This window comes from Pundamilia nyererei, unplaced genomic scaffold (genome assembly GCF_000239375.1).
Source record: "Pundamilia nyererei isolate P.nyererei 1_Seehausen unplaced genomic scaffold, PunNye1.0 scaffold00087, whole genome shotgun sequence".
In the NCBI taxonomy this organism is placed as follows: Eukaryota; Metazoa; Chordata; class Actinopteri; order Cichliformes; family Cichlidae; genus Pundamilia; species Pundamilia nyererei.
In genome coordinates, this window is record NW_005187488.1 from 2,034,045 (window position 1) to 2,047,233 (window position 13,189).

At 39.9% G+C, this 13,189-nt stretch overlaps 1 protein-coding gene across 1 annotated transcript in view; it reads left to right on the forward strand.

Moving 5' to 3' along the window:
• tmx3b (thioredoxin related transmembrane protein 3b) overlaps positions 1-13,189 on the forward strand; it is a 33,966-nt gene that overhangs the window by 2,546 nt on the left and 18,231 nt on the right. The window contains exons 4-10 of the mRNA XM_005738906.1: positions 1,253-1,376; positions 1,897-1,942; positions 4,746-4,826; positions 5,276-5,375; positions 5,578-5,655; positions 5,940-6,006; positions 11,159-11,257. Of these exons, the coding sequence (XP_005738963.1) occupies positions 1,253-1,376; positions 1,897-1,942; positions 4,746-4,826; positions 5,276-5,375; positions 5,578-5,655; positions 5,940-6,006; positions 11,159-11,257 (595 nt within the window). The remainder of the gene's footprint in view (positions 1-1,252; positions 1,377-1,896; positions 1,943-4,745; positions 4,827-5,275; positions 5,376-5,577; positions 5,656-5,939; positions 6,007-11,158; positions 11,258-13,189) is intronic.

Below are 13,189 nucleotides of genomic sequence, written 5' to 3' on the forward strand. Positions count from 1 at the left end.
AACAGCTTTTATTTTGAAGACATATGGGTACATAAGGATTATCTGTGGATATTTCATTAACCCTTGATGTATTATAAATCTTACCAGCTAATGTGTAGCTAATGTGTCGTCATGGCAAAAAGAAAGTTAGACCTTTTGCCAATTCTACATTTTTTATATTGGGACATAATAGAAGTAATGCTCTCCTTACCAAGTCTTAAAATTTGGTAAATATAACCTTAGATGGACAGCAGCACGTGACATATCACACAGTGTCATTATCAGTAAATCATGAAAATGCAGAAGCAGTTTGTGGAAAAATTAAGTACACCCCAGTGTCTACTGATTTACTAGCTTGTAGAACGACTAGCCATACTTCAGCCTGTTAACTAATGTTAAGATCTAAGATGCTAACTGAGGCCTGTAGAGTCTGAGATGCTCTGGGGGTGAACTTGCCGCGATGTCCACTTCTGGCAAGATTAACAATTGTCTTGAATTTTCCATGTTCTCACTGTAGAATGATGCACTTTTAATTATTTGGAAATGGTCATATAGCCTCTCCAACACAGATGGACAGCAGCTTTTCCTTCTCTAAGAACAGTTAGACACTGCATTGCAGATGTCGTCCCTTCCTGGCAAACAAGTGTCAGTGCTCCAGACAGGAAAAACGTCTGTTTCTATGGCAGTGCTCACATTTGCTAATGACCAGTGCATTTGATTAGTAAAAGCAGGGTGTGCCTTATTTTTACCACAACTCTGCCTTTGTTTTGCTAAAGACACTGCATCTGTACTGCTAATGTGACATCATGAAGTTCAGACTTCTGCAATGTAGAAAATATGAAAATATACTAGCGTCCCAAACCCTGATAAATGGGAGGGATGGATCAGGAAGGACTGCCGACATACAATCTGTGTCAAATCAAATATGCGGATCCATCCTCTGTGGTGAACCGTTGGGAAATAAAGGACCAGCTGAAAGCACCTTCTCTTTTCTCTGTTCTTTGAAAACGGGATGACATGAGTACAGTTCTTGAACCACTATTTCAAGCTTAGCTTAAAATTAAACAACTGCAATTGTTCTTCCTTTTTTATCTGCTGTTAATTACCAATAATGCTTTAACTCAGCTGTGTTTGTCCTTTCAACAATGGGGTGAATCTTGACAGCGCAATATTAAGGTCGCTATTAATATAGTTTATGATTATATGAAAGACTTCACAGTAGGTTGTACATGATCTAAAGAATGCTTTCTTTTATTCTTGTGGTCTCTTTCAGTTCTATGCTCCGTGGTGCGGCTATTGTAAAAAACTAGAGCCAATATGGCATGAGGTAGGAGCTGAGCTGAAGAGCTCAGGGTCGCCGGTTCGTGTGGGAAAGATGGATGCTACGGCTTACTCTGGTGAGTAAATCATGTAGCAGTTTAATGTCTTCCCCTGGAGCTTGCGTGCCCCCAGGTGATTACTTTATGTGCTAGAGACAACATTTCTCTGTAATGGACCATGTTGTTCAACATCATGATGCTTTCAATATAAACATTAGAGTATTAATGCCAGTTACTGTGACATTTGTGTGACGTGTAGGGATGTTGGTACAGCAATATTACAAGTGTGTTACAGTAAAAATTATACCTCTACAAATGCAACAGTTCTGTGTCTTATTAAGCAGCTGCTAACTGCAAGATTAATCTATGGACACGTATTCTCCAGCCACAGGAAAGCGTCTTTCTTTTTGAATCTGTAATGCTTCAGAGAGATATACTTAATTTTTGCAGTGAGATTAAATTAGGAGAGCATTTGAATCCTTTAAGAAGATTACAAGAGGGTATTAAAATCTTTCAAAGAGAGAGACGTCTTTCAAGATGTGGAGATTAAGCCTTTCAAAAAAAGCAAGTATGATTTGTATTGTTTTCTGTGTTGCAGGAATGGCATCAGAGTTTGGTGTTCGTGGTTACCCCACAATAAAACTGTAAGTACCACTCTTTAGTTTGGTATAGATGCAAGATGAAGTTAAATGATTTGAATATATCCCACACTCATTATAGACTTTATGGGAAGTAATACCAAGCAGTTTTTTAAAAACAAGTTATTATACTTGAGCACTTAGAAAAAGTCATATGCTATTAAAAGGTTAATTCAATTTGAACACAATATTTAATTATTCCATTAAAGTTGTTTTGCAGGTAACACTGTCTTTGTGAAGCTTCAGTAATTTTCCTTTCACTATTTAATCAAAGGAGCGTTTTTTTTCACCAACATGTTGTAATTTTGGACTGTAATTTGTTATGTGGCTGTTGCATTATTTATATTTTTATACTCTAGCTATTGCTTTAGCCACCCCACCCCCACTGTAACCTCCTGTATCTAAGTGTACCTGCGTGTATTTTGTGTCATTATAAAGATGCTTTTTCCCTTGTTGCCTTGCCTTTGGAGATGCCCTTAGATAAATTATTCAAGAGGGAATAAGGTGTTGTTGCTTTCTCCTTAAGGCATAACCAAGTAACAAAGTCAGTTCACACATTTTGAAAAAAAATTATATTAGTTTGGCACTTCAGAGTGCTGTTAATTACACATTTCTTGTGGGATGATTGTGCAAAACTCCCTTTAGTCATTAGAATTAGCAATAGCTTCTTGATTTCACTCGTATGCCTTTCTTACAGTATATCTGAGTGTACCTGTGAAACTACAAATGTAGTTGTCCAAATGTTTTAATGCATACTTTCCATTTAATTTATTTCAAATCATTTCTTAAAATTCAAGTGACATTTTTTTTTTTATTATAAAATGAATGAATTTAGGTAGACACCAGCTGCTTAACGGCAGGGCTCATGTTGACATGAGATAAATGATCTTGCAACTTAGCAGAGTTCCCTCCATTTATATGAAGCTGAATCATTTATCAGCACACTAACATAATGGGCTCCCCATTTAGTTTCATCAAGCTCATTTGGGAAAGTGCCACAAGATCACTGCAGGGTTCATAACATTAAACCAAGCAAGTGATGAAACATCCATCGAAGAACACGAGATACCTCCCTTGGTGACAGAAGGAGACTTGATTTAGAGTTCTGTTTCCCCCTGAGTTCATTAAGCGCCGTGGGCTGATGCAACCTTAGCAATCCTTAATGCATTTTGCTTGTTGTAAGAGCTCGACTCGAGCAGTTTTCTCGGTTGGAACTCAATTAGGTAAAGTCATTTGTCTTTTTTTTTTTCCCTATTGGAGGTGTAATGATTTAGATTAAGTTGACCTTTGCGGTGAACAGGGTTTTCCTGGTAGGTGCTGTTTCACCAGAACATGCTGTTTGTATGACAGGTTGTTGTTTTTAAGTTCAGATGTTGGTCACAGACTTTTAAGTGAGATAATTTGCTTTTTATTGTTAAAGGCATTCATTTCATATGTAAAGGTATGATGTTAATATAAAACATGGGCAGAGTTTCAAAATTATGATGTAAACGTCTGTAAAAGAAAGGCTTAATCTGGCATTAAATTCTAGGTTTTCGATTTGTTTTCTTTTCACATCATATACCACATATCTTATATTCAACGTATAACATATGTGACACCTATAACATGAAAGGGAACAGGTGGATTTATAAAACTGCTTATTGCGATGGTTTCTCAAAAATTGCTAACTCCTGTTAACTTACAATAGCTGTCTCCATAGTTTACAAAATTAGATATAAAAAACAAAAACATCCAGTGATGGGCTGTTCTTGTCAATGACAGAGGTCAGAGGAGAACTGCTTGATTGGTTAAGGCCCCCCCCAAAAAAGAAAAGTGACTGCAACTATTTTGAGCATGATTGCTTTGCAGATCAGTATCTCAGTATGCGTAACACGCTGAAACTTGATTGGCTAGACCAAACCAGGCTTCACTCCCTGTGACTCACCAAAACTGAAGTGTGGAAAAGCATGTCTTGGTACGATGACTTTAGATTTCTGCTGTAATGCGCAGATGGTAGGGTCACGATTTGGCATCCAGCTGCCTTGTGTCAACGCTTCAGGCTGGGTTAGTGGTAAAATTGCGTGGGGAATGCTTTTCCCTGGCGCATATTAAGGCCCTTAATACCAACTGAACATCATTCGAATGCCATTGCCGAGCCGAGTATTGTTGCTGACCGTGTGCATCTCTTGATAGCCACTGCCAGCAGGGTAAGGCGCCATTTCACAAAGCACACATGATCTGAAGCCGGTTCCATCGACATGCCAGCGGGTTTTGTATGTTCCATTCGCCTCGGCTCTCGACCAAAACCCCCTTTGGGATGAGGTTGAAAGGGAGAGCCGTACAGCCAGCAATTCTGTAGCATCGTGTACTGGTTTTATATGAACATGGTAAACAATCTGTAAGGAATGTTTCCAATATTATACTGAATCTATGCCACCAATTAATTTAGGATTTTTTAAGTGGGCAAAGGTGGGTCCAACACTACATTAGAAAAGCATACAAAAAATTGGCACCTGCTATATGAAATGAGGAAGAACCAGTAGAAGGAAAAAAATATTTGTGTTGCTTAAACAGCAAAAAGAATCTACTCTAAAATGTCAAAAGAGCGGTCCAATCAGAAAATTTAGTTCGATGTACACCTCTTGCATAATATTCTTTTTTCATACAAATCCTGAATGCATGACTGCCAAGCAGTTAATTCCCGTTTTATTCAGTTTCACATAAATATGCAAGCGGTGTCATTCTGTTGGCACAAAACAGTGAAAGGTGTTGAATGGGTTTTCAATGAAATATTCAGTCTTTCACTATTTTTTCTTATTATTTTCAGGTTAAAGGGTGATCTTGCCTACAATTACAAGGGACCGAGGACAAAAGATGATATTGTAGAGTTTGCCAACAGGGTGGCAGGGTAAGTTACAGGGTTCAAACAACACTTGGAAATCAACATGAGGAGAAACTGAGAGCCGAGTAGAACTTCCCTTATTTCACAGGAAGACATGCCAAGCTAAATGAAAAGCTTATCAACCCAGGCCATATTTGTTTCATAGCTCAATGGATTTCTGCCTCTGATGCTCCACTTTAAACCACTGTATCAAGTGAGCCTGACAGATTTCTCCCCTCCTTGAGGGAAATCAAACTAGATCCGTGACAGAGGGGCTGATCAAAAGCTTGGCTCGGAGACGGGTTGAGGACTGCAGTGGTTTTTTGAACTGCCACTGGGTGGTGCTAGCAGCACAGAAACCAAGATTAGGACATTACACATCACTGTTGTACTCTGTGAGGTTTAAATACTTATCAAAATGAACTCCTGTCTATGTTTTGTTTGTTTGTTTGTTTGTTTGTTCTTTATTCCATCAGACCAGCCGTCCGAGCCCTTCCCAGCAAGCAGATGTTTGAGCACATGATGAAACGGCACGATGTGCTTTTTGTGTATGTTGGTGGGGATTCTCCTCTCAAAGTAAGCAACATACAGCAATACACTTTCATTCTTTTATTCTTTAGCAACCACACAAAAGTCTGCATCATAGGGGCAATGCTATGCTGCAGCATTGACATAATATAAGAAAGAATTCATTCTATGCAATACCTTCAAGTGATAATTTACAATCTTTGAATACCGAAAGCCTTTTTTTTTTTTCCTTCTTTTTTTGCTATTGCAGGAGAAGTACAACGACGCTGCCTCTGAGCTCATTGTCTATACTTACTTCTTCTCTGCTTCAGAGGAAGCCTTGCCAGAGGTAATGCTTTGAATAGGCGATCATCTTTCGTCTTTAGAAAGTATGAAATTAATTTCACAAAGATACACTCACAAACATGTCATTAATGCACTTGGGAATGACACATGCAGTTATATTTTCCTAGTTTGAGATAATGTTTTTAGATTCTTTGAACATGTCTCTTGCCCTGGGATTGCACACGTTACAAGCTCTGATGTTTTTTTTTCCCAGTACAAAGAGTTTTTCACATATTTTATATGATTTATGGATCTTTGTCTAAAGTGGTGTTTTTGTGTTTTCAACAGTCAGTATCTTTGCCAGAGCTTCCTGCTGTCGTAGTCTTTAAAGATGGAGGCTACTTTACCTATGATGGTAAGTATTTTATTTGCTTTAGGCTTTGTCCACTACTGTTGTCTTGTTTTTTTTTTTTTTCTCAATTGGTTTAGTTTAATAGCTTAACTAGAGGGCAGTAGGGTGCCATGCTGTCTCCTGCTCCCGCCTGCTATTCCCTCCTCCTTCTCGCCTCTCACATAAACTTTGTAACCAGAGCTGTCTTCATGTAGTTTTCCCGTTCCTGCCGCTGCTCTTTCATCCTCACCACACTGAGTTATGGTGTGCCTGGCCCATCATAAAGCACCCCAGGGTCTGCCCACTATTGTGTGTGTGGTTAGGCCAGTGATGTTGTGGCGGTTTGTCTCTGGGCGGACATACATAGCAGGCCAGGGTGGATGAACTGGCTTGAGTGGGCGTGCGAGACCGCAGATTCGACCAAAGAAGAGCGCAGAGCTGGTAGTGTGTATGCAGTCAAAGCCAAGAGGTGAATCGCTGCATCAGCCATCGAGTCAAAGCAGACAAAAAAGAAAATCACATTTGCGATGCGTAAAAGCTTTAGAGGATTTGCTTTTTCGGGTCATAATTGAAAGCTTTCAGCGCAGTAACATGAGTTCACCGCATTCCTCCATGATCTCTTGTATTTCTCTGCCGCTTTGGGCCCGAGTTGGCAGGCGGAACCGGAAGCGAAGAGCGTCGAGGCACAGCGACAACACAAACGGACCCCAGTAGTGGCTGTTAGGGAGGTCAGGCGCACGGTGTGTGACCCGGAGAACAAAATCCATCTGCGTTGCGGTCTGTGCGTTTGCATCCATCTGCTCCACCTGACCATTTCGGAAGGCGGGCTTCACGCACCAGAATCTCAGCAGAAGAGGCTCGCCACAGTAGATGTTAACCACAAAAACTCCACACTCTGCAGAGTCCTCTAGGACTCTGATACGGAGGATGTGATGAATCTGTAGCATTGCCATGGTGACGGTGTGTTAAACTTGTCAAGGACTGAGGAGAGGAGAAGCATGGCAAAATGACATGGTTGTGTCCTTCCTTTCTTTGTCCTTTTCAGTCGTTCGGAAACTGCAGAAGAAAAAAAACTTTGATTATTTAGTATAGTAGCACAGAAACTGAGTCATTAAGCATTAGACACTTACCTCAAGTGATAGCAAAAGAGAAATTTAAGAAAGTGGTTTGCCTCGCTTTTTTAAAGACTCATAGCCTTCAGCCTCGGCTTTCTGTCCATCTGCTGTAGTATGCTTCTAGTCTCCCTGAAGGTCTGCTGGCTAAATGTTGGATGAAGGAATAAATGAGTCAACCACACCTCATATGGTTTGCTGTTGCCCTCACTTTGCATGGTGTTCAGTCAGAAAATGTTATATGGCTAAACTTATGAGCCCATTTGCATAGGCACCTAGTGACACTGTTTTATGGCAGGCTGTGACGTTTAGTCAAGCGTGTGAGTATTATACTGTGAAACTGACACGTTCTTTTTTTGCTGCATTGTTGTTTATCTTCTAGCATTAGAGGCCGACAGCTGCCAAGATATTCTAACGACTTTGATCATGCCCCCCCGCCAACTATTTGCTTTCATATGTATTTTCCGAATACGCAGATTCAAAGTACTCATTAGAAATTCACTGCACACTTGCTGTTCTTGCTGTGCACTCTTGTTTTTAAAGAATGGGTCCCACTGAGCACAACCACACTGTCCAAACACAAGCTCTCGCTTTGTGTAAAATGATATTTGACATGTTATTGTTTAGCTTTGATTGCTTTAGTGCGCATCACAAATAGCGGCATCCCTTTTGAAGAGCACTGTTAAGATATAGTAGAACACAGAAGCTCATACATATTTAATTATCCAAATCCTCTGTTTCATACAGTTATACAGGTCTGCTCTGCTATTGTGCTTCAAAGGCCAAGTGGTTTTGATCATTGTGTAGCTGCATTGAAAGCTACTGGGCAACATGTAAGAAAGCAGAAAAATATAATTAGCATATATGTCAGCATGCACAGTACGGCATTTGTAACTGTTTCACTTGCCAACAGTCTTCAGACACGTTTTTGGGTCTTTGAGTCCTCCTAATGCTCAGAGCTCCACATAAGGCTTCCTGTTAATCTGACTCAGTGGTTAATGGTTTGGCCTTTCCACTCCTTGTATGGAAACATTCATAATGCTGCCAGCTGTGAGGCCGAATGTGTTTGCATATGTTTATTGGGATCATGTAAATGACAGGATGATTAACAGTTTGTGAATGTGATGACAGAAAAGATCACACTTAAACAGGTGATAACACAATGATGACATTTTGGTACAGCGCACACGGTCAGCCTTCATTTCACTGGTTATTGCAATCTGCAGTGTTGGCAAGGTCAGCGTGAATGACATTGATGGAAAGCCCAATAACTGGTTGTTGTTTTTACTTTGTTTGGACAGAGGAGTGGTGGGTGGGAGATGGGGTATGAAGTGCAAAAAAGGCAGAGATGCTGCATGTAAATTGTGACCGTGGATTTCACGATCTTATTTTGGATAATTGTTTTTGGAAAGTGGACAAAAGTATTTAGACATGATTAACATAAGTCAAATGTTTAATTATTGTCAAATTATTAGGTCAAAATGATCAAATTATTGTTCCAGCTGCTGGTGTAATGTTTAATTACTAATTTATTGCTGAGCTATAAGTACATAATGTAGAGTGGAACCCCGACTTACGAAATTAATTCGTTCCCAAGGGTCTTTCGTAAGTCGAAAATTTTCTTAAGTCGAAGCACCCATCGCGCCTTTTGAGTGACCGATAGGCTATTGGCTAATTGCTAACTGCAACAACAATACACCGTTTAAGTGGAATAGCGAAGCGCAAGTACGAAAGCCAAGGGGGTTGTCACATGATCCGGAAGGCATTGTAGGCATTCTGGGCTCAGCCAATCAGAGCCAGCGGATTTCGTTATGCGGGCATGTTGCCGTAACACGGGCAGAAATATTGCCGTTAAGTGCCTACATAACTTGAATTTTTCGTTAAATGGGGTATTCGTAAGTCAGGGTTCCATATTCTGCAGTTGCATGCAAATTACAGTGGCGTAATTAAAGTAGGAATACAGTGAAGTACTTCAGTGAATTTACTTTAGTAGTAAGTCTACTTACTACATGGCTCTTGTCAACTTTTCTATATTTTTGTATTTATGTGGCATTTGTCACCAACAGTGGCTTCTTCTTCACTATAAATAATATAACTAACTATAACCGATATAGCTTTGTTTGATTTGATTGCTCAAGCATTACCTTACATGAATATGAGCTGCTAGCTACTGACAGCATCATTTTTTTTCTTTATCTTTACCCGATCCTATAACTGAGCAATACATAAAATATTTTTATATCACACTCTTTTTATTTGTTGTTGTATTCCTATTTCCTTTCAGCAGTTGAGCCAAAGCATCTTCTTTGTTAAACCTTATGTGTTCTTTTTTTATAATAGCAAATTACCCTTGCTTTCTCATCATTACACCGAGCTTTGTGTCACATTTCAACACGTCAGTCTCCTGGATCGTACGCTGTCTGAGTTATCTTTATGAAGCAGCTTCCTCCCCTCTCTATGCGTTTCCCCCTGTGGTTCTGTTTCTACACTTTTTGCATTGTCTTGGAGGTCTTCTGTGCCATTAACCTTCATCCTTGAAATGTGTCAGAGCTGCCTCCTCCCTCTGCTCCAAACTCTGACACTGGATCATCCTCACTCCACCCACTGTCTGTTTATATTCCCCCTCATCTTTCTCTCTCACCTCCCACTGTGTGAACTCTGGGCTGAAGGGCTCCTGTAGGGCAGTATGGAGATTGTGAGGGTGGCGCCCGGGAAGAAAGCAGCTCTAATTTGTTTCAAGGTGAAGCAGGTTCAGTCGGTGTAGAGGTGGATCAGGCTGTACAACCCCAGTATGGGGCCTCCGAGCTTTCTTTTGCTTCTGGGGTAAAGTTGGGAAGCTGCATGCTGTCTGTAAAGCCAGAACATCTGTGGAAAGAACTCTCTGGAATGTCTGCCCTATCCACTGACTCAGCAGTCTTAACAGCAAGGCTCCGCTCCCTTTGCACAGTATAATCACTGAGGAATAGTTTCTAATACTACTGTAAGCTACGACCTTGGGGGGGTTTAAAAGTGTGTTCCAGGTTTTAGCTTGTCATGTTTAGTATTATGCTTCCAGCTCACTTGGAGCCCTGCAGGATGAGAATCATGTTAAAAGTCATCAGTGTTCTTGTAATTACTATGATGGTAGCGAAAGGTCACGGTAACTTATTAACGTGTCATAATAAGGTCCCGGCTACATTTGACATCAATTATGAGCGTCCTGTAGCCTCTCAGCTGGAGAAAACGGTGTTGTTTAAGCAGCTTCGTTACACCCTATTTATACCCTCCAGGGACATTCTCTGCTTCCTGTTTGCGTGTTGCCTCCAGATGTTAGAGGAGCAACAACATGTGGCTCGCATTCAGGAAGTAATTTTTTATTTTTCTGTCTTTGTTTATTTTTTTTTATTTATATGGTGCATTTGATAGGATTTTTTTTCTTCTCTTGTTGCATCTGTTGAATTACACATTTGCTCCAGATGTGTTAAAAATAAATGTATGGTTGCAGAATCATTTACAAACCAAATATGATGTTTTTCTTTCCTTAGCTGTGAAAATTAGGTCAGGTTAGCCAGCATTTTGGGGGAAAAGGCATCAATTGTGAATGAAAATTACAGTATTTTTCCTCTTAATGTTCTTGACAGCCATCTATTTGATAAATAGTAATTAATCTGGAAATGTGACTGTGAACAGTCAAGGCTAAACAAACTGTTATTTGATTTATGACTTGGCCATCTGTTGCGTTTGATTGTTTACATCTCCATCGATTGCCAATCTGTTCGCTCTGAGTCATAGATCATTGTGCTGTTTCAGATCTTGAATACCCTGCCTGACTGTTAAGCCAGAGGCAGCTGGCTGTCAAAACAGTTTCTGGTCATTGTTTATCTGACCTATGGCTGTGACTGCTCAGCTTCTGTCTTGCTCTTTGTTCCCCAAGAATGCATACAGGTGGCAAACGCTGATCTTCTTACATTCCAGCCATCAATACACTCTTCTGCTTTCCCTTTTTATTATAGGCAGTCTGCGGGCTGAATGTTGATGAGCTCTGTGCTTCTGTTTCTGAAAGATCTTACCTGTCTGTGTTGCAGAGTACGAGGACAGTAGCTTATCATTGTGGGTGAACAAGGAGCGCTTCCAAGGATACCTTCAGATTGATGGCTTTACGTTGTATGAGCTGGGGGAAACAGGTGGCGTATGCTCTTTTTCAATATATAACGTATTTATTCCTGAATTTCATTTTCCTTTGCGCATTGTTTTAGGGTTTATAATAGAATACTGTCCAAAAGGCTTGAGCCACCCCTAATTTCTTTAGATTTTGCTAAGAAAATGAGAAATAGATGCAGTGATCTATTGAAACCTGTGAAAATAATGAAAATACAGTTAAAATTCCCTGCCAAGTTAACTGTCATATGTAGACCCTTGAGTTAGGTGGCCTTTTTATGCCTGAATTATTTATATGTTAGGGCTTTGAGCTTAACAAACAAAATCATTCCTCTGAATAATTGTTACGACCCGGCTCAAAAGCCGCAACATAAAAAAGGAGACGAATACCAGCGTGTAGGTGAAAAGAGGTTTTATCTTAAAATGGACTATCAGGTTGGCTAAAATGGCTGGTGCCACCAAGGCAAAGACTAGTGAGCTCCCTGGGAAGCTTGCCTCAGGTATGCTTTTATCCACACCTGACTAGGTGTGGCCAATTAGCACCAGCTGAACACACTGAGCAGATTAGAGGCTGCAGAGGGACGTAACAATAATAATCAGAAAACCTGTAGAACTATTGCATGAGAGGACTTTAAAACTGATTTGGAGAAAGTCTTGCTCCTTAGAAGCAAAGTTTACAGGTGGCTCAAGACTTTTGCACAGTACTGTAATATCCTGCTTCAAAATGTATGGAATCGTGAGTTTCTGGGTCTAGTTTCATTTGGTTGTTTGGTTAGTAGATTAATTGCTGAAATGTCACTGAGAAATAGAAGAATGAACCGAAAACCTCAAAATATTCAGTTTCCTTTCATGGAAAACAAGACATGCAGCCAATGATCACTTTTAAAAACCCAGCACTGGGACATTTTATGTCTTTGCTTTATTATCAGAATAGATACAGATCAATTTTCTGCAGAATGACTGTTTTTTAAAGGGCTGTATTTTGTTAATTGTGAGCCTAAGATGTGGGACTTTTAATGTGTTTTTTTATGTGTGTGTCCTTTTTAATCTTTATGACTGTGGAACCAAAGTGATTACAGATTGAATACCAGCTTATATCATTTGAACTGCATCAGCACTTTATACATGGCTTTGCTCAGACTGCCTGCCTCATTTTATTACATTGTAAAACCCCTTAATATTTTAGAATCTCTAAACATGTCTTCCACTTAACAACTTTATATTTAAGAATCAAACAACATAGAGCTGCTGTTTTTAAAAAAATCCAGTAAAAATATCCAGGGCTAAGGTAGCAAAGAGTATCCCTTCCCTCCAGATATAGCCCATGTTCTGCTTGTTTAAATGTACATACACTTCTCCTCTAAAAGGAAATTTAAGCTCAAGAGTGAAATACAAACTGCCTCTTAAACGGCAGTAAATTGATGGTCTGTGCAGAGAAAGCTGTGCTTTCTAATATTAGATACAGTGTTTTCCTCCTTTATGCTGATGTTGCTGAGATCAGTGATGCTCAACAGTTGAATGTTGCTTAAATGTGTTACTGTGTGCAGTTTTAGTTTCTGGCCCATCCATATAGCAGACTTTCCAGTTAGTTTTAACAGTTCTGCATATAACACGGTCTCCATAGCATCTTAATTGGATAAACACTGTAACTGATTAAAGGCTACATTGTTAAGTTTGATGTGTATCTGTGAATTTGCCAGCCTTGTCTTTGAAGCCTTTTCAACAAAGCATCAGATTTCACGCTCTTGGGCTCAGCGGAGCTGTAGGAGTGACATTTCATGCTGTAAAATCCCTGCTCCAACACATCGTAAGTCACACTGGCACAGAACTTGGTACCCGCGACAGCCCCAGTGTGACCAAACCATTGAAAAGTTTGAAACTGTAATTTATGGGCTAAGATTTAGAGCACATGAGACCTATATTGGTAGCATACTGAAAGCAAAAAAACATGCAACACA